This window comes from Trachinotus anak, unplaced genomic scaffold (assembly GCF_046630095.1).
Source record: "Trachinotus anak isolate AG129_WGS33_773 ecotype Australia unplaced genomic scaffold, CSIRO_AGI_Tana_v1 ptg000005l, whole genome shotgun sequence".
In the NCBI taxonomy this organism is placed as follows: Eukaryota; Metazoa; Chordata; class Actinopteri; order Carangiformes; family Carangidae; genus Trachinotus; species Trachinotus anak.
The window spans coordinates 12,606,222-12,623,817 of NW_027273856.1; the positions used below are offsets into that span (position 1 = coordinate 12,606,222).

At 42.1% G+C, this 17,596-nt stretch overlaps 1 protein-coding gene across 4 annotated transcripts; it reads left to right on the top strand.

Annotated features, from left to right (window-relative positions):
• Positions 1 to 741: 741 nt before the first annotated feature.
• On the top strand, positions 742 to 17,330 carry mcm9 (minichromosome maintenance 9 homologous recombination repair factor). 4 transcript variants are annotated; one of them, XM_071478359.1, is made up of 16 exons: positions 742 to 901; positions 992 to 1,053; positions 2,077 to 2,265; positions 3,700 to 3,856; positions 4,161 to 4,267; positions 6,200 to 6,406; positions 6,540 to 6,621; positions 6,919 to 7,119; positions 7,221 to 7,346; positions 8,247 to 8,366; positions 8,536 to 8,710; positions 10,127 to 10,329; positions 11,472 to 11,675; positions 12,578 to 12,660; positions 14,229 to 14,374; positions 15,632 to 17,330. In XM_071478359.1, exons 2-16 carry the CDS (start codon positions 1,012 to 1,014, stop codon positions 17,214 to 17,216), a joined length of 3,627 nt encoding a protein of 1,208 aa, XP_071334460.1. In that variant the 5' UTR covers positions 742 to 901; positions 992 to 1,011; the 3' UTR covers positions 17,217 to 17,330. The 4 variants fall into 4 exon arrangements, with proteins under 4 accessions (XP_071334460.1, XP_071334463.1, XP_071334461.1 ...); XM_071478362.1 differs by lacking the exon at positions 15,632 to 17,330 and adding an exon at positions 14,652 to 15,583 and having other exon boundaries at positions 743 to 901; XM_071478360.1 differs by having other exon boundaries at positions 746 to 1,053.
• The last annotated feature ends 266 nt before the right edge of the window (positions 17,331 to 17,596 follow it).

A 17,596-nucleotide genomic window follows, 5' to 3' on the forward strand; every position in this document is an offset into this window, starting at 1 on the left:
TAAAGTCATACACTAAGTTTCAGGTGCACTTAGGTTCAGATGAGGCCTGCATCCTGTTCTCAGGTTATGTTGTGGCCCTAAAGTAGCAAATGTAATTCTAAAATTCCAAAGCTACGAGTAAAACTATCCAAATTCTATCAACAAGCTCTAATGGCATGGAAACTGTGTTATTCACATAACTTTTCTCCACATAAGTCTATTATTTGGAACAATGAATGTATCAGGTAAAACAGCACATGTGATTAACACTGAACAGAAAAATATTTTCACCTATTTTGAATGTAAAGATAAAAATCTATGCATTAGTGTCAACCTGCTGATATTATTAAGAAATTTCATATTCATAAAGCAAAACTTCTTAAGACATTTCCTTCATTTAAGATGTTTCTAAGTGATCTTGATCGCCACTTTGAGTCTCTCAAAATTGTAATTAACAAGAAACCCACGTTAGCAGTTAATATATACTCCGAAATGTTTGTCTGAAAAAGTCTGTCACTACAATTATATTTGTATTCATTTTTTTTCTCTGTTGCCATTTGTCTATTTATGATGAACTGATCTGTCTGAATGTTTGTAACTTGTTTAATTTTTCAATAAAAAAACAAAACAAAGGAGTTTCCTGTTGCGCTCTACTCGGTGGTTAGGGGTAAGGTTACAGACTTCTACAAAACGCCGGAAAAAGCCACACTCCGTCACAGCAGGTGGCGGTAACGCACAACAACGTCGGTTTCCACCCGCCATTAAAGGGAGAAGAAGACCTTCCCGCACAACGTCAAGCCCGCGAAACACAAGTCTCTTGCTTACACCATGGATGTACATCCATGGTTTACACCGGAGAAGGAGATCGAAGACCAGAAGCGGTGAACGGTGACCCGCTGTCTGTCTGAAGACAGAGCTGCCGGTAACGTCAGCTACATGACGCAAGTGTGTGCGGCTGAAGACAGTTAGCTGTCTCCCGCTGAAAGCTAACCTCTTCACTTCCTGTCAACAGCGTCAGGTGTGTGAAGATAGATGAGAGCAGCGAGACAACAGCTACAGGGACGTATAGCACAGGTCAGTATGATTATGATTATCAGGTTGATTATCTGAGGACGTTGCCGTCGGGCTTCCGTACCGTAATCATCGGCAGCCAGACTGAAAACTTGTTTTTACATTCACACAGACAACAGAACAGAATATCTGAGTTTGGTGTTTAAATTAAAACCCAGTCAACAGCTGTGTCATAATAAAGGACTGAAGGGTGTATCTTACCAGTCCTGCTTGTAAAAAGGCACTGAGGGTAGATTAGAGCCGTCAATTTGTGATGATTGACATAGTTAATGAAATGTCTGGCGCGGTGTGATCTGTGTCAGCTGCACCTCTGTCAAACTGGAGACGGAGACAGCCATCAAAGACTGCTGTAAGAGCGTTACAGGTTGGATATTTCAGGCTATATGACACAGATGTAAGTATCAAAGCTAAAGGAAAAACAACACATGAAAGGTGTGTTGTACTTTTGCAGAGGTGTGTGCAGACACTTGTGCCAACTAAAACTACATGTGGGAAAAAATGTCACTGTTGTTTGATCATGATTTATAATCACAATGATTTACTTCAGCTTGAAATGAGGTAATTTCTATTTGCACTACATGTTCCTCGTTTATTAATAGTTACACAGTGTTTCCCCTGTATGTATTCAGCAGATGTAGCCTGGTTCATTAATATTCACAACAACACGTAAACATGTCAGGTAATAAAAAATATTGAAGATGTTACTGTTGGCTCTAGGAAAATGATGGGTATGTTTACTGTTTTCCAACAGTTTATGGAAAAATGAGTGATTAATGAGGAAATAATGAAAAGATTAATGGATGATGAAAATAATCGTTAGTTGCAGCCTTTTGTCACATTTCAACAAGGACCTTATGGAAAGTCTCATCCTGTATAATGATTCCAGAGGGTGTGTTTGATTTCTCATTCCTGGATGCACATCGACATTTTTATAACAAAAAAAAATCTGCTGTGAACTTGGTTTGGCCATCATGAAATGTCAAAATGATAACTTGTCCAACCCGACCTCTGCATTTCTTCTTCCAGGAGTTCAGATCACATGACTTCAGTATGTTGATAAGCTTAGAACAGGAGGCCCTGATTGGCCGAGTGTTTGAAGCCTATCTGAAGGAGCATCACCATGGTGACATTCTCCAGCTTATTGAAGATACTAATGAAGAGACCCATCAACCTGTTGTTGTCAATGCAATGACACTGTTTGAAGCCAATATGGAGGTAATGTCAACACAATTCAAACACATTCTACTGTGATACTAACAGGAATATTTTCCCTGTACCAATGTGTAATCACATGTAAAAGGATCTGATGTTAAATGAACTGTGTTGCACCGTCCTCCTTTACTTGAGACAGAACTCTTCAAATGTAAAACACAAAACCTTCAATGACTCATGAAGTTACTTTATGATTACACTTTACTCTTTACTTTGGACAGCTGAATTATGAAATATACAGCCTGATCACATCATGTTAGGATACCACTAGAGATGACACAGTCGGTATTACCGTTTGATTTACCGTTAATAATCACTATGGTTAATATGACTCAAGTTAGGTTCTATAGCATCAACCAGCAACAGTCTCCAAAACACATGCATGACAATTTGGATTTGTCAGTGAAAACATGACTGAAGGCAGAGACAGAGCTGCTCTGGAGATTTTTCCTCTCTTACAACTACTAGGTATCAGTGGGTTTTCTAAACGTGGGTAAACCCACTTAAAAAGGCGATCGACTCCTTTTACATTGCCAGACAAGTTGATCTTACCTTACCTAAACAAACACACACACACACACACACACACACACACAGAGGAGGGAAACAGAGAGCTGCTAGCTGCTGTGCAAACTGGATAAAATAGATCTGCAGGTTGGTGCTCCTGTCAGTGTCAGTGTGTATCCGCAGTGTTTCTGGTTTAACAACACCATGCTGGACAGGTGACAGGTGTGTTTATAGTGTCTGTGCTCTGAAAGATGTTACAACTTGGAAAAAAAAAAAAAAAAGAATATATATTATTTGCTATTCCCTTGTTCAACACAAATGTGTTGGATATATTATTGATTTAATTTATCAATTTATTTTCAATCAGTGTAATTATTTGTAATTATTTACTTGTGCTTTCCATTATAAAATGAAAGTATTTCAGTTTGTATGTTATTAGCTACTATGTGAACATTTTCAGAACATTTAACAACACCACGATAATAACCATGATAAGTTTGGTCACTATAAATGTGATAATGAATTTTTATACTGCTTCATCTCTACATCTCTACATACCACTATGGACATGGAGGGGCATCGTTGTTCCACCTCTTGGCAGCAGTGTAGGTAGTCACAGAGCCAGATCGACATCCATGTAAAGACGCTGATGTCTTTACACATCTCGCCTTTCAATCTGGAACGATGGCCATCTAAAGTCATACACTAAGTTTCAGGTACACTTAGGTCCCTTAGGTCTGAGGCCTGCATTCATCGTTTTCTTCAAAGCACATTTATTGTGCCTTGTTGCTGCAAGTTTCGGTTGGTGGTTGAGAGTTTGTGTTTGTGTGTTTGTTTGTGTGTGTGTGTGTGTTTCATTAGAGAGTCTGATAGTTTTAGTACACTGTGTTTGCATTAATTACCTGGTATCTGTATTTTGTGTGGCCACAGGTTGGGGACTATTTCAATGCCTATCCCAATGATGTCCTGTTGATATTTGATAAAGTGTTATACAGAACAGCCATGGAGTTATCACAGGCTGTTTCTCCTGGAGGACACACAACAAAAGAGCAGAGAATGAGATGCACTCTTCATGCACGTATTACAGGTTAGCCCTCCACCTGGAAGTGATGTCAGATGTTACCAGATGTTGCTCAGAGGCATTGTGATGCTTCATGGTATTCAGACTGTCACATACATGAGATTTCTTTCCTCTTTTCTGCCTTGAATATATATTATTTGTTTTTTGGATTATAATCTTCACTTTACTATGTTGACTACTATAGGAAATGGTCCTTATACTAACTGTGGAAGGAGTATAGAGTAACTGTATAGTTTAGTTTGCTGATAATTTGCCTGTTAAATTAATTTGTTGTATTTTTCTGTGGTTAACTGACTCTCTATGTGTCCAGGTCTGCCAGTGTGTCCAGAACTGACCAGAGACACCGTTCCCCGGTCCAGAGACGCGGGGCACTTCTTGTCTGTCACTGGTACTGTCATACGCACCAGTGTTGCCAAGGTAACAGCAAAGTACACTTTCCAGCAAGTAACTGTACTGAATTGAATGCTGCTTTCTCCTCCACTGCTGATGCTTTAACAGCAGCTGTTCGTTTTGACGCAAAACATGGGGAGGGAATGGAATTATTATTTTTTTTAATGCTTTATTTAAATCTGCCAATTACAATAACAGAGAGCTCGTGTATTCTTTGTCACTCAAGACTAAAGAAAACAGTCTGATACTATTTGTTCCTTCCTGATACATGAATTTATGTATCAGCTGATACTGAGTACTAATCTGATACTGATGCATTAAATAGCAACTGTATACTACTGACCCTGTGTGGATGTGATGTGAGTGCTGTTGTTGTGTGGCTCAGGTTAAACCTTTGTAAAACATGAACAGAAACATGAGGCCATAGAATCTCATTTATTGTCTAATTTGATTGTCAGTCATAAAAAAAAATAAATCTAGGAATAAATTACGCTTAAAAATTTACCTTAAAAAAAAAAAAAACTTAATCTGCAGCCATGATTTAGTAAAATAAGACATTTATATATTTAAATAGTAACAATAGTACAATAACAGGATAAAACAGTGAAGCAGCAGCAACTTAAACACTAAATAAATCCAGGAATAATAACTCCAGTAAAGAACTTAATGTTAGAGTCGGTTCCAGTGTTTGCTGCTGCAGTTCGTCCTGTTTCCTCTCATCCGTCTCTTCTGTGACGTGTCGTCAGAAACTTCAGAAGAAGCTGGTGTTGAAACTGACCATGCTGCAGCCATGCATACTGTACACCTTGACTTTTTGCAGACATTTTGCTGACATCTAACATTCGTGCTAAAGTTACACGGTTTACCAAAAATCAATTCTTCTTTGCTGCTCTAAAACAGTAGCTACACAGCGCAACTTCCTGTGCAGGTTACAGTTTTACTGTGTCAAGGACAAATTGATTTCTGGTAAATAGTGTGATGTTAACATGATCATTAGCTGTTAGCAAAATGTTAGCAGTTACAAATTCTATGGTATCAGATCAGTGCATGGACTTGCATACTTGCAGATACCTGACCACATATTTTAGTCAGTATTTTCTTGTTCTCACATTTACTGTATTTACACAGGGAAAGGCCATTGAGAGCAAGCTCTTTTTTTTAAGGATGCCCTGGAACACAGTATATAATATGAGAAATAATAATGCACAAACGTAAAAACCGTTCTGTCCAGATAAGCAATAAACAGTGTAAAGTATAAAACAGTGACCATATATTAATGCAACAAAACATGTAAGACATATGTCAATAAAAGCAACATATGCATATAAAGGTTATGACTCAGATGAAGCACACACACTGACACTGCCATGAGTCAGTAAACAGAGATTTAAAAGATTAAAAGGAATTAACTCATCTGATTGTAAGGTTTTTGCATGTTATTCCACTTGTGTGAAGTGTAAAACTTTAAAGCCAATATCTCAATCTCTGCGCTAACAAGTCGATTCTCAAGAGCTTGAGACCTGGTGCAGTGTGAAGTTGAGCAGGTACCCAGCCAGTTCATCATTAAGTGTTTTCTAGATAGAAAGAAAGCAGTCATCGTCATGCTGATGAGTCCTGAAACTATCTCAGGTATGAATCAAAGGGTGGAATGATGAGCTGCATCCAGAGGTCTAAGAGTAGAAGCAGGAGAGTGCATATAAATGACATCACCATAATCCATAACAGATAAGATTATATAGATGAGGTCCTGTTTTTCAATGTGGCCACTGCGCCTTCTGTTATTGGTGCTATTGGATCTTCCTATACTTTGTAAACAATTCTGTAACCGTTTCACCTTATGTTCTTGTACCTTCTCTCATCTTAAACCTCGTTTTTCAGACATGTGGTCACATGCGAGTGTTGTCTTCATGTCTTTGTGTCCACTTGTATCAGAGTCAGTGCCTTCTCCATTCCTTGTAGGTTCTGGAGTACGAGCGTGATTACATGTGCGCAAAGTGTCGTCATGTTTTCACGATGCAGGCTGACTTTGACCAGTTCTACACCTTTGTCCCACCTGTGGCCTGCCCCAATCCTGATGGCTGTACCTCCTACAAATTCAGCTGTCTGTCTGGAGGGTCTGAGCCCGCTGCCTGCAGGGACTATCAGGAGATCAAGATACAAGAGCAGGTGGGGCAACTATGCATTTCATCCCTATTTCTTCAACTACTGAACAAACTGATCTCTCTGAGAGTATTGTTATTATTGTGTGTTAAATATGGATAATACTATTGGTCAGTATATCACTGCCCCCTCACCTCAGGTGCAGAGGCTGTCGGTGGGCAGTATTCCTCGTTCCATGGTGGTGGTCCTGGAGGATGACCTGGTTGACAGTTGTAAATCTGGTGAGAACTGTAACTAGCAGAAGGCTAGTTATGTTATTAGGCTGCCATGAGGCTATGTCATTACATTGACAGCCTGTGATGCGGCTGAATACACTGTTGCTGTGAATCGCATTTGACTGATTGTTTCCACTTTCCTGGTACAACACAAGCTGTGAGACAAAGCACTGTAGCATCATCAGGTTCAAGTGAACCAGAGTGAGAAACCACAGTGTTGATTTCCAGCTGATGTTGGCAGTGTTAAGTACCATGCTCCAGCTGTAGCTCTCAGTAACTCTGAATTGTGTTGGATGCTCCCAGGAGATGATGTGACTGTCTACGGGGTGATGTGCCAGCGCTGGAAACCCTTCTATGATGGCGCTCGCTGTGATGTGGAGCTGGTCCTCAAAGCTAACAACATAGAAGTAAACAACCAGCAGGCTAGTGCTGCTTTTCTCATGAAGGACGTTCAGCAGGAATTTGAAGACTTCTGGGAAAGCTACAAGCATGATCCCATTGCTGGTTTGTACCAGTTTGCCTCATAACATTAAAAAAATCTTATTTTTTTTCCTCTTTTATTTAATTAATTAATTTTTTAATGTTACTCTCTCGCCTCTCTGCAGGGAGGAACCAGATCTTGTTGAGCCTGTGTCCACAGGTGTTTGGCATGTATGTGATTAAACTGGCAGTGGCCATGGTGTTGGCAGGTGGGGTGCAGAGGATAGATTCTTCTGGGTCCAAGATCAGGGGTAACTCTCTTGTCTTCTTATGTGTTTAAAATTAAGTTTAAGTCCGTTTCCTACCCTCATTTTTAGACTAACGTCAGAAATGGTAGGATCCTGCCTCTATCATTTAAGGAAGGTTTTCAAAATCCATTCATGTTTGAACTTAAGAGACGCAGAAACCATCACAAATGCTTTCATTTCCTCAACAGCAGGGTTTTATTCTAGTATCAGCTAGTTTCATTCTCATTGCAGTCTGTTTCAGCTGGTTTCAGTCGAGTATCAGCTGGTTTCAGTCTAGTATCAGCTGGTTTCATTGTAGCGTCAGCTGGTTTCAGTCTAGTGTCAGCTGTTTGCAGTGTAATGACAGCTGTTTCAGTCTAATGTAAGCTGGTTTGAGTCTAGTTTCAGCTGGTTGCAGTCTAGTATCGGCTGTTTTCAGTCTTGTGTCAGCTGGTTTCAGTCTAGTTTCAGCCTAGTGTCAGCTGGTTTCAGTCTAGTTTCAGCCTAGTTTCAGTCTAGTGTCAGCTGGTTTCAGTCTAGTTTCAGCCTAGTGTCAGCTGGTTTCAGTCTAGTTTCAGCCTAGTGTCAGCCGGTTTCAGTCTAGTGTCAGTCTAGTTTCAGTCTAGTGTCAGCTGGTTTCAGTCTAGTTTCAGCGTAGTGTCAGCTGGTGTCAGTCTAATTTCAGCCTAGTGTCAGCTGTTTTCAGTGTAATGTCAGCTGGTTTCAGTCTTTTTTCAGCCTAGTTTCAGCTGGTTTCAGTCTAATGTTGGCTGGTTTCAGTCTAGTGTCAGCTGATTTCAGTCATCCACCCTCTTCAGACTGTCAAGCAATTAAAAAAGGCAAATGACACCCTCAGACCAAAATATAGAAAGTGTAACATGTTGTATGTGCTGCTGTTGGTTTGTGTGTTTCTGTCTTCTGTAGGTGAGTGTCATATGTTGCTGGTTGGTGACCCTGGCACAGGGAAGTCTCAGTTCCTGAAGTATGCAGCTAAGATCATGCCTCGCTCTGTGCTCACAGCTGGAATCGGATCAACAAGTGCAGGTGGTCTTGCTCACTGTCAGCGTTCAGTCTGTTTCAGTGACTCAGTTTAGACATCTATCAGGAATTTTTCATCACAGTCTTGATTTTATCAGATAAAGAATTATACACACATACATCTAAACTTAACTAACCACTTCATTTGTCACTGGATTCACTGAATTTGCTGCAGGATTGACAGTAGCAGCGGTGAAAGATGGAGGTGACTGGCATCTGGAGGCGGGAGCCCTGGTCCTGTCAGATGGTGGTTTGTGCTGCATTGATGAGTTCAACAGCATCAAGGAACATGACCGCATCAGCATCCATGAAGCTATGGAACAGCAGTCTATCAGTGTGGCCAAAGCTGGGTAGGACAGTCCTTCATCTTCCCTCACTCAGAGGATTCTAGTCTGGCCTGCCTCAGTCACTCACCTGAGGAGGAGGAGTGAGCAATAGATTCATTGAGTACAAATCAGCAGTCTTTGTGATCACTGAATAGCAGTGTATCATCATTCATATTAGAGCTGAACTATTAATCCAAATTTGATCAGAATCACAATATATTATGATTCCATATTGTGGTGCCACAGAGACACCCCGGTCTACAGATCATATTCTCCTGTAAAGGGTCAGATGATGATGTGAGACCCAACAAAATCACATCATCATTTTTATATTTTTTTATGCCTCTGCGCCGGCGACAGGGCCTGGATAGAATTTCTTCAAATTTTGCACAAATGTTCATTTGGACTAAAGGATGAACTGATTAGATTTTGGAGGTAACAGGTCAAAGGTCAATGTCAGTGTGACCTCACGAAACAGTTTTTAGCCACCAAGACTTCACACAGTAATGAGATGGTTAATATTTGATCTGACTCTGGATAAACTAGTCTGAGTCACAGAGGCAGACAACCATGAGGAGTTGAGTCTAGTTTCAGTGAAATTGAAATGAAAAAATGAGCAGTGCAACTGAAATCTGACTTGTATCACAATATCTGCCACGATAATAACAGTATGATTTTTTTTTTTTTTTTTTTCATTTCGTTCAGCCCTCATTTATAAGCATCTGATATATTTGCTGCACAGACCTTGTGGGCAAAGGACCAGAAGTCAGACAAAAAGTCTTCCCACTGGTGATGGAAATATTTCTAAAGAGTTGAGAGACAGGGCTAGTCTCCTGTAAAACATGCAAACAACATCACGACAGGTCTTTTCCCTGTATTTGGAAAAATGACTGTTTAGAGGTTAATATGTTACACTCACCCTGACATTTCCAAAACTTTCTACTTTTTACCACAGATCTGTTAGCTCGGGCTGGCTAACATGATGCAGATTACATTCGAGAGAGACATTAGAGAGAGAAACAAACAATGAATGTCCCAAAACATCAACCAGCAGCACCGAAGCAGTTTCACACAAGTAATGTTAGTGTAAAAAAAATATTAGTGGCCTCAGCTTTAGCCTGACTCACTGGATGTCAGCTGTGGGTATGACCCTGGATCCTCCCTCTCTGCTTCCTCTGCCTGTTTCAACATCCTCTTCACCACAGGAAACAATGACATCCTACAGCTGCAGCCTCCACACTGAAAATGACAAGTTTTGATTTGGAATCACAGTCAACACACATCTTTGTTGTTTGAATGACAGTGTTGTGTTGGCCGCCCCAAGTGTGTCCCACATCTTCTAAAACATTATTGTAGAAATAGGCTGCTGGCACTGAAAAACTGGTTACAACATTCACTCCTTACTCTGTACCCTCCTCTGTTCTCTCGTCTCTATAAAAGCATGGTGTGTAAGCTGAACACTCGTACCACCATCCTGGCAGCCACCAACCCTAAAGGCCAGTACAACCCCAACGAGCCACTGTCTGTGAACGTAGCTCTGGCCAGCCCCCTGCTGAGCCGCTTCGACCTGGTCTTGGTTCTGCTGGACACCAGGAATGCAGAGTGGGACCGCGTCATCTCCTTCTTTATTCTGGAGGACAGAGGTACAGTGTGTTGAGTTTGGAAAGCTAACAGCAAAAAAACACGGGTTCAACAATGAATTCTGAGTGACATTAAAAACCTAATGAAGGTTATTGTGATTTATTATAATACAGTTGAAGTCAGTGTACATACATTTAGGCTGAAGTTATTAAAACAAATTTTTTAACCACCCCACAGATTACATGTTATCTAATTATAGTTTTGGTAAGTCAGTAAGGTCATCTCTATTTTGTACATGACACAAGTCATTTTTCCAACAACTGTTTCCAAACATTCTTTCACTTTTAATTTATTATATCACGATTTCAGTGGTTCACATGTTTACATTAAGTTGACTGAGCCTTGGAACTGCTCCATTCCAGCATTCCAGCGAATGATGTCATGGCTTTAAAAGCTTCTGATAGGCTAATTGACCTAATCTGATTTCAGTGGAGGTTTACCTGTGAAAGTATCTTAAGGAATAATTTCCTGTTCCACGTTCATTTGTACAAACAACAGTACAGAAGTATAAACACCATCGCACCATGATGGTCTCATACCACTCAGGCAGGAGACATGTTCTTTCTCCTAGAGATGAACTTACTTTGGTGGGAAAAGTGCAAATCCATCCCAGAACAACAGCAGAGACGATTGTGAAGATGCTGCAAGAATCGGGTGCAAAACTTTCTGTATCTGCAGAGACTGTGAGCAGCTTGACAAGTTTAACAATTTAAAGTCTGAGCTACCAAATACTAACAAATGTCTGACACACCTTTCTGGAAATGTGATGAAAGAAATAAAAGCTGAAATAAATTATTCTCTTTACTTGTATTCTAACGTTTAACATTCTTGAAATGAAGTAGTGGTCCTGACCTACCTGAGACGGGTAATAATATTGAAAAAATATGCACTGAAAACTGATCTATGAACATTAATTATTGACATTGGTTGGAAGTTGCAGACTGTTGTCACAGGAACACACTGATGAAATAGACTGAATCGAATAATGATTCATGATTGTTTTTTTGGGTATAATTTAAAAACTTCTACTGTAATTTTAATATCTTTACATCAATAATGATGTCAGTCTGTGATGATTATCACAGTATTAATTTTCCCATCATACCCCCTCCCTGAGATGTCAGTGGTCTGGTTCTGTCCTCAGAACTACCTGCTGACTCCTCCAGCCTGTGGTCCATGGAGAAGATGAAGGCTTACTTCACTGTGATCAAACGCCTGCAGCCACAGGTGTCCCAGGACGCCAACAGCATCCTGACTCGTTACTACCAGCTGCAGAGACAGAGTGACGGCCGCAGCGCTGCCCGCACCACCATCCGCATGCTGGAGAGTCTGAGCAGGCTGGCTGAAGGTGAGGGTGGAGTTTGACTTCTGTTTTAGTATCAGATCGGCAACATCCACAATTTAATAACTGGATACAGTCCAGTCCAAATGTCAGGGGAGACACAGACCCGCAGATTAGAACCTGTAGAAACACTGAATAAAATAGTTTCAGTGATGAACCAATACTCCTCAGTGTCACAGGACGTCTCTGAGGGGCTGGGGCAACTCAATGACCGAGTGGTTAGGGTGCATACCATATGGGCACTAGTGCTGAGCTGGCGGTCCCTGATTTGACTCCTGGCCAGGGAGACACTTCCCTGCATGTCATTCCCCTACTCGCTGTCCCATTTCCTGTCACTCTCCACTTACCATGATTAAAATCACAGATTTCTCTGGGAACATTTGTGATGATGTAAGAACACAACTCAAGGTCTGGTTGTTTTTAGACATTTAATGAGGAAAAGTTGCACATGGTAACTTTAAGTGAAGGCAGTGGTCTGCTGATCTGTAAAACCATCTGCTGCTGGTTATGACTGGTCACTTAATTGTAAACCAACCATGTGGTGGTCGGTCATCAGACTGCTGACAGGCTTTCATCTGAAGATAATCAGGCAGGTTAACCAGGCAGCATGGGTTACCATGGCGATCTGCTCCAACTTCGTGATACAGGAAAATCTGAGTTACAGATTTTTGAAGACGTCTGGGTAAATTTCACTGCATTCATTATTGAAGTGAAAGTAGCTCCAACTGCTGCAGCAAACACGCATAAGAAATATTATTGCAATCTTTATTTCATCAACTTATAAAATATGAAAAAAAAACACTTATGGTGTCACATGTGAAAGTTTGGGAGCTGTACTGAAGTGGGTGAATAGAAGTGTACAAAAGCAGCTGAAAGCAGCATCACTCACACTGTGTTTTAACCTGCAGCTCATGCCAGGCTCATGTACAGAGAGACAGTGACTGTAGAGGATGCCGTCATGGCCGTCTCTGTCATGGAGTGCTCCATGCAGGTAAGATGAGTTAGTGATGATCATTGACATCATTTTGCCTTTGTCTTTTTGTTCATTTTAAACATCTGGACTGTTATTGTTACACCTGTACCAGTGATGTATTTTATCCATGATGACAAAAAGCTGGACAATAGACACATTATATACTGTAGAATATGCACGGTGTCTGAAAAGACGCACCACGTGTTGTTGTTAGGGTGTCAGGGCACAGCAGATCAGGACTCCGTCAGAGTGAGTCCATGGATAATTATTATTTATCAGTTAACTTCCTCCAAAGTGCAGTAAAGAGTAAAAACCTGAATTACATCAGGATTTGCTGTGGCCCCCTTTGCCTTTGAACCAGCACTGGTTCTCCTCAGTACTCCGGCTCACATTTCTTCAGGAAGTTCTAGCATCTTGGAGAACCTTCCTCAGTGCCTCCCATATCAGGGCTCTGTGTGGTCCAAACCAGCTTTTGCAGGACTCCTTGTTCTGGTCCCTGAAGATAATTCTAAATCTAAACATCCAAAGGGCCTAAAACGTTTCCACAGTTCTGTGTATTGTTAAGCTGAAAATCTGTGCACACACAGAACATAAACACTACAGCAGATTTTAATCACCTGGGGTGTCACCACACAGAACAGAGAATAAAGCCTCAGTGGTGCTATATAGTAACAGTTTAACCTGGGGTAATGTTGTAATCTTCCAGTCTTCAGTCAGTGTTGCACCACCAGCAACAACAATGAAAACAAATGGACCGTGAGACTTCATGTCCTGTTGCATTTTGTTATTTTTAACTGGGACAGGGTGGAAATCAGCCACTTACTGTCAACAATTCAACCTGGAGGACATGTTATCATTTTTAATTTAGTTTAAATTGATTTTTCTGTTACCAGAAAATCTGACTGTGCAACCAGTGAAATGACAGTATAAGTGAATCTATATATAACCCTGTGTTTTAAAGATTTTGATTATTTATCCAGAGCATATGAAATACACTAAGACATCTCATAAGCATAGTACTGTAGTAGTGATGGGGGAGGAGCTTTGACACTCTGGTTGCAGGGAAGACAATAGCATGTTTGACCATATGAGGGTGGAGGACATGGTGCTGGCTGTGGGAACCCCACAGAGGAGCTGCAGTTTTAAGTGTTACCACTGAAAGTGAGAAACTTCAATAAGGCTAATAACTTAACCTGCCATCTACTGATGACATGTTTCCTCTGTTATGTAGCATGGCACTTTAACCCACAGTAAGACCACCATAACGCCATGGTAACATTAAGATGACACAACTGTAACACCATGATAACACCATGGTAACACCACGATAACACAACCATAACACCATGGTAACACCATGGTAACACCATGGTAACACCATGGTAACACCACGGTAACACCACGGTAACACCACAATAACACCACGATAACACCACGATAACACCACGATAACACCTCGACAACACCTCGACAGATGACGACTAATACAGATCATACCTGTGGTCAGAGGGTCCAGAGACCTTTACATTATCACTGCAGCCTGTGGTCCAGTAGTCCAGCAGTCACTAACTGCTCTCCTCCTCTAGGGCGGAGCTCTGCTGGGGGGTGTGAATGCTTTACTCACCTCATTCCCTGCTGAGCCCGGTCAGCAGTATCAGACCCAGTGTCAGGTGCTGCTGGAGGGACTGAACCTGCCTCTGCTCCTGCAGAGGGAGATGGACAGACTGGCCAGGTGAGTGACACACTGCTTTTTCCATTTGTTCAATGTCAGTGTGTGAAATGCAGGTGGTCTCACACCCCCTAATAAACACCATGCCCCCCCCCCCCCCCCCCAGATGTAAAAATCAAATTTTGTGGGTTCTCCAAATTAAAAATATGACTGGCAGGGAACAGGCAGCTGGTGTAGTCTCTATCAGCTACAGCATGGTCATTCTGTTAACACAGAGCATTGTGCTCACCCTCTATCAGACACAAGACCCTTTATGTCTCATGTCTTTTTTCTCCAACAGAAAAAGACTCTGAACTGTCCTGAAAATATGTTTGGAGATTTGTTGGTCTGCTGCTGCTCAGCTAATGATCTCATTGTGTAAACTGAATCTGTCAGTCAACAGTTCAGTCCTAGTGCTGTGTCCACACTGTGGCAGCTGTGTGTAATGTTACACAGGGTTTTGGAGATGTGAGTGTTTTAATTTAGTGAAAATGTGTAGAGTGATTCTGCCTGTGCAGACTGTGCAGATTTGTCACTGTCTCTAGTAAGTTATTCAACATGTATTTAGCTCCTCGCACGTCACTGCAGTTTTCGTTTTCCGCAAAACTGGAAACATGCAGGAGTCTGGACAGAAGATGAAAAATGCTAAAAATATTTGCAAATTTGTTAAAACATTTTAATTACATGTCTTATTTGTTATCTTTTTGTGTGTTTTTAAAGCACCTCCTGATTAACACTCTTGTTTCACACACTGGTCTCAGTTATTGTGTTAATGGTGGATTAAGGTTCTGTCTTATGTTATCTTTGTATTAAAATCCAAGATGAGATGAAACCCATTGGTATCATCTACACAACCTGATCCAGGCCATCAAACTCTACTCTTCTACAACAATATTGAAAACAAGTTGGGGCGACCCGATAGCTGAGTGGTTAGGGCACAGATGCTGTTAGCAGGCGATTCGCCGGTTATACTCCTGACTGGCCCGACTCTTTCCTGCATGTCTCTCTCTGTCCTCTCTACTGTCCTGTCCAATAAAGGCAAAATGCCCAAAAAATATCTTTAAAAAAAAAAAAAACGTGTTCGTACTGTTGCACTGTTACTGTGGTGAACAGTACAGTCATAGTGTCTCATCCTGTGGTTGTATTTTCCTCAGTAAAATGGAAACCTCTGTCTTTGTCTGTGCTCAGGGACATTGTCATGGTTGAGGTGTTGATGTGTTGCTCGGTAACCACTTGACCGCTCTGCTTCCTTTACCTGTAAACATGTTGTGTGTTCACCAGGCTGAAGAGCAGCACGTCAGACGCCTCCCAGTTTGATCCACCAGCTGAGAACCACTGGCATCAACTCAGAGACGCACACACCATCAACAAAACACACCGACATGACATCAGCAGCGACTGCAAGGGTGATGTCACGGTGGAGAGTGGCCTAGATTGGTTCCACTCCATCACTCCCTCAGTGTCACCAGATCACATGGCCTCACCATTAATTACATCAACCCAAGAAAACCAAAGTAGAAAAGCAATCAAACCTCCAAACGGTCAAACAGACATTCAGAGGAACACAGAGTCCACATCAGACCAGGGCAGAACAGTTGGCATTGCTGCAGAGGGGCTAACACAGTCTGACAGACGCACAGAGCAACAACATGTGCTTCAGAAAGTCTCCAAGAGTCTGAGGGACAGGAGACTCAGGGACCTGGAGCTGAATCATCAGCAGTGTCACACAGGGGGAGGAGGGGGACCTGGAGAGAGGGTGGAGTCTGCAAACATTGCAGGTAAAAATGTGACTGATTCCCACAGTGGCAGCAGACTGTCATCAGGTAACAACAGCCTGATCCAGGACAATCAGGCATCAGGCAGAGACGTGAGTGACCAGACTGGGACTAAGACCACTTGCTCTGTGCTGAGGGAGAGGATGGCAGCTGAGGCTCCAACCGCTAAAGACCTGCACGCAAAGTTATCAGACTTTATATTCAAACCGAGGAAGATGAGACCTTCACTCAGCTCTGAGCTACAGACTGAACGTAGTCCTGAGGAGTCGGCCAGTGCAGACACAGAGAAAAAACGGAACCAGAATCTTCTGCAAGGTGCAAGCAGGAGAAAACATGTGAACTATGTGGGTGAAGCGGGGGAGAGTGGGGGTGAAGGCGGTCCCTGTTTCACATCAGTAGAACTGGATGAAGATGGGTTTTCCTTTGGTAAGGACAAAGTGGCTCGAGGAAGAGGTAGGATAAAGAGGACTGATGATGCACAGGACCTGGGTCACCAACAAAGACCCAGACTCAACACTGCTGATAAGACCCCACCTTTAAAATCAAGCTGTGACATCAGTGAGCCAGCACCTCTCCAGTCAGTCCCCACAAAGTCCTCTGTGGCCTCCTCGACGCTGGCTAAACTCTCACGATTCTCCTTCAAGACCACAAATCCTGATCCTGGAGCAGAACCTGGTTCATCTAAAGGAAACGCTGCTGATGTTAGAAAAACTCCACATTCCCCCGAACACAGTCCCTTAGGAGGAGACATGAAGCCTTTTGTCACCATGGTCAGAGTTAAGGATGTGTCACCCTCCCCAGTCACCGGACTTCCGCCGGAACAGGAACCTGACCGAGGACTGGACTTACAGACTAAAACAAAGACGGCGCCTGTTCATGCTGCTCACAGTCTGATGGATGATGGTCCTGCTGACTGTCACAGCTCTGTCTATCTGAAGAAGAGGAAGTGTTTTGAGCTTGGCCCCCCACCAACTGTCAGTGGGTCGAAGGGTCCGTTCTCAGGACTGTCCCTTTTTGGCTCTGTAGACTTAGGTAACGACGTTCTCGACACTGACTGGGACCAAGAGGTTTCAAAGAAAGTCAGGGTTTGAAATCACAGGTTGCTGTCACACTGAAGAATACCACAATAATGTCACTGGGGGCCCACATCAGTTCAGCTGTGTCACCTCCTTCAGCCTGAAAATAAAACTGACCCAGATGTTCCAGATGTTCATCCTGTGGTTGTACTTTGTTGGGTTCTCCAGCGTTCTCTTGTTTCTGAAATATTAGTGGGTCAGTGGTCAGTAACACGTGTTGACACATCACTTCCTGGTTGTGAGTTATTGGACATTTTAGCAAACTGAGTCACCCCCTCCTGTTGTTTTCTCCACGAGCCAACCAGGTTTCAGGAAACACAGTCTGCTTCCTGGGTTACAGTGTTGAATAATGACCAGAGGCAATTTTACACAACATTATGAAATCATCATGAAGT

Bases quoted from the DNA above. Each gene is read 5' to 3' on its own strand.
- mcm9 (XM_071478359.1), top strand. From the start codon at position 1,012: ATGAGAGCAGCGAGACAACAGCTACAGGGACGTATAGCACAG. The intron at 6,622-6,918 runs GTGAGAACTGTA...GGATGCTCCCAG, and splicing joins GGTTGACAGTTGTAAATCTG to GAGATGATGTGACTGTCTAC. The intron at 8,367-8,535 runs GTGGTCTTGCTC...AATTTGCTGCAG, and splicing joins AATCGGATCAACAAGTGCAG to GATTGACAGTAGCAGCGGTG.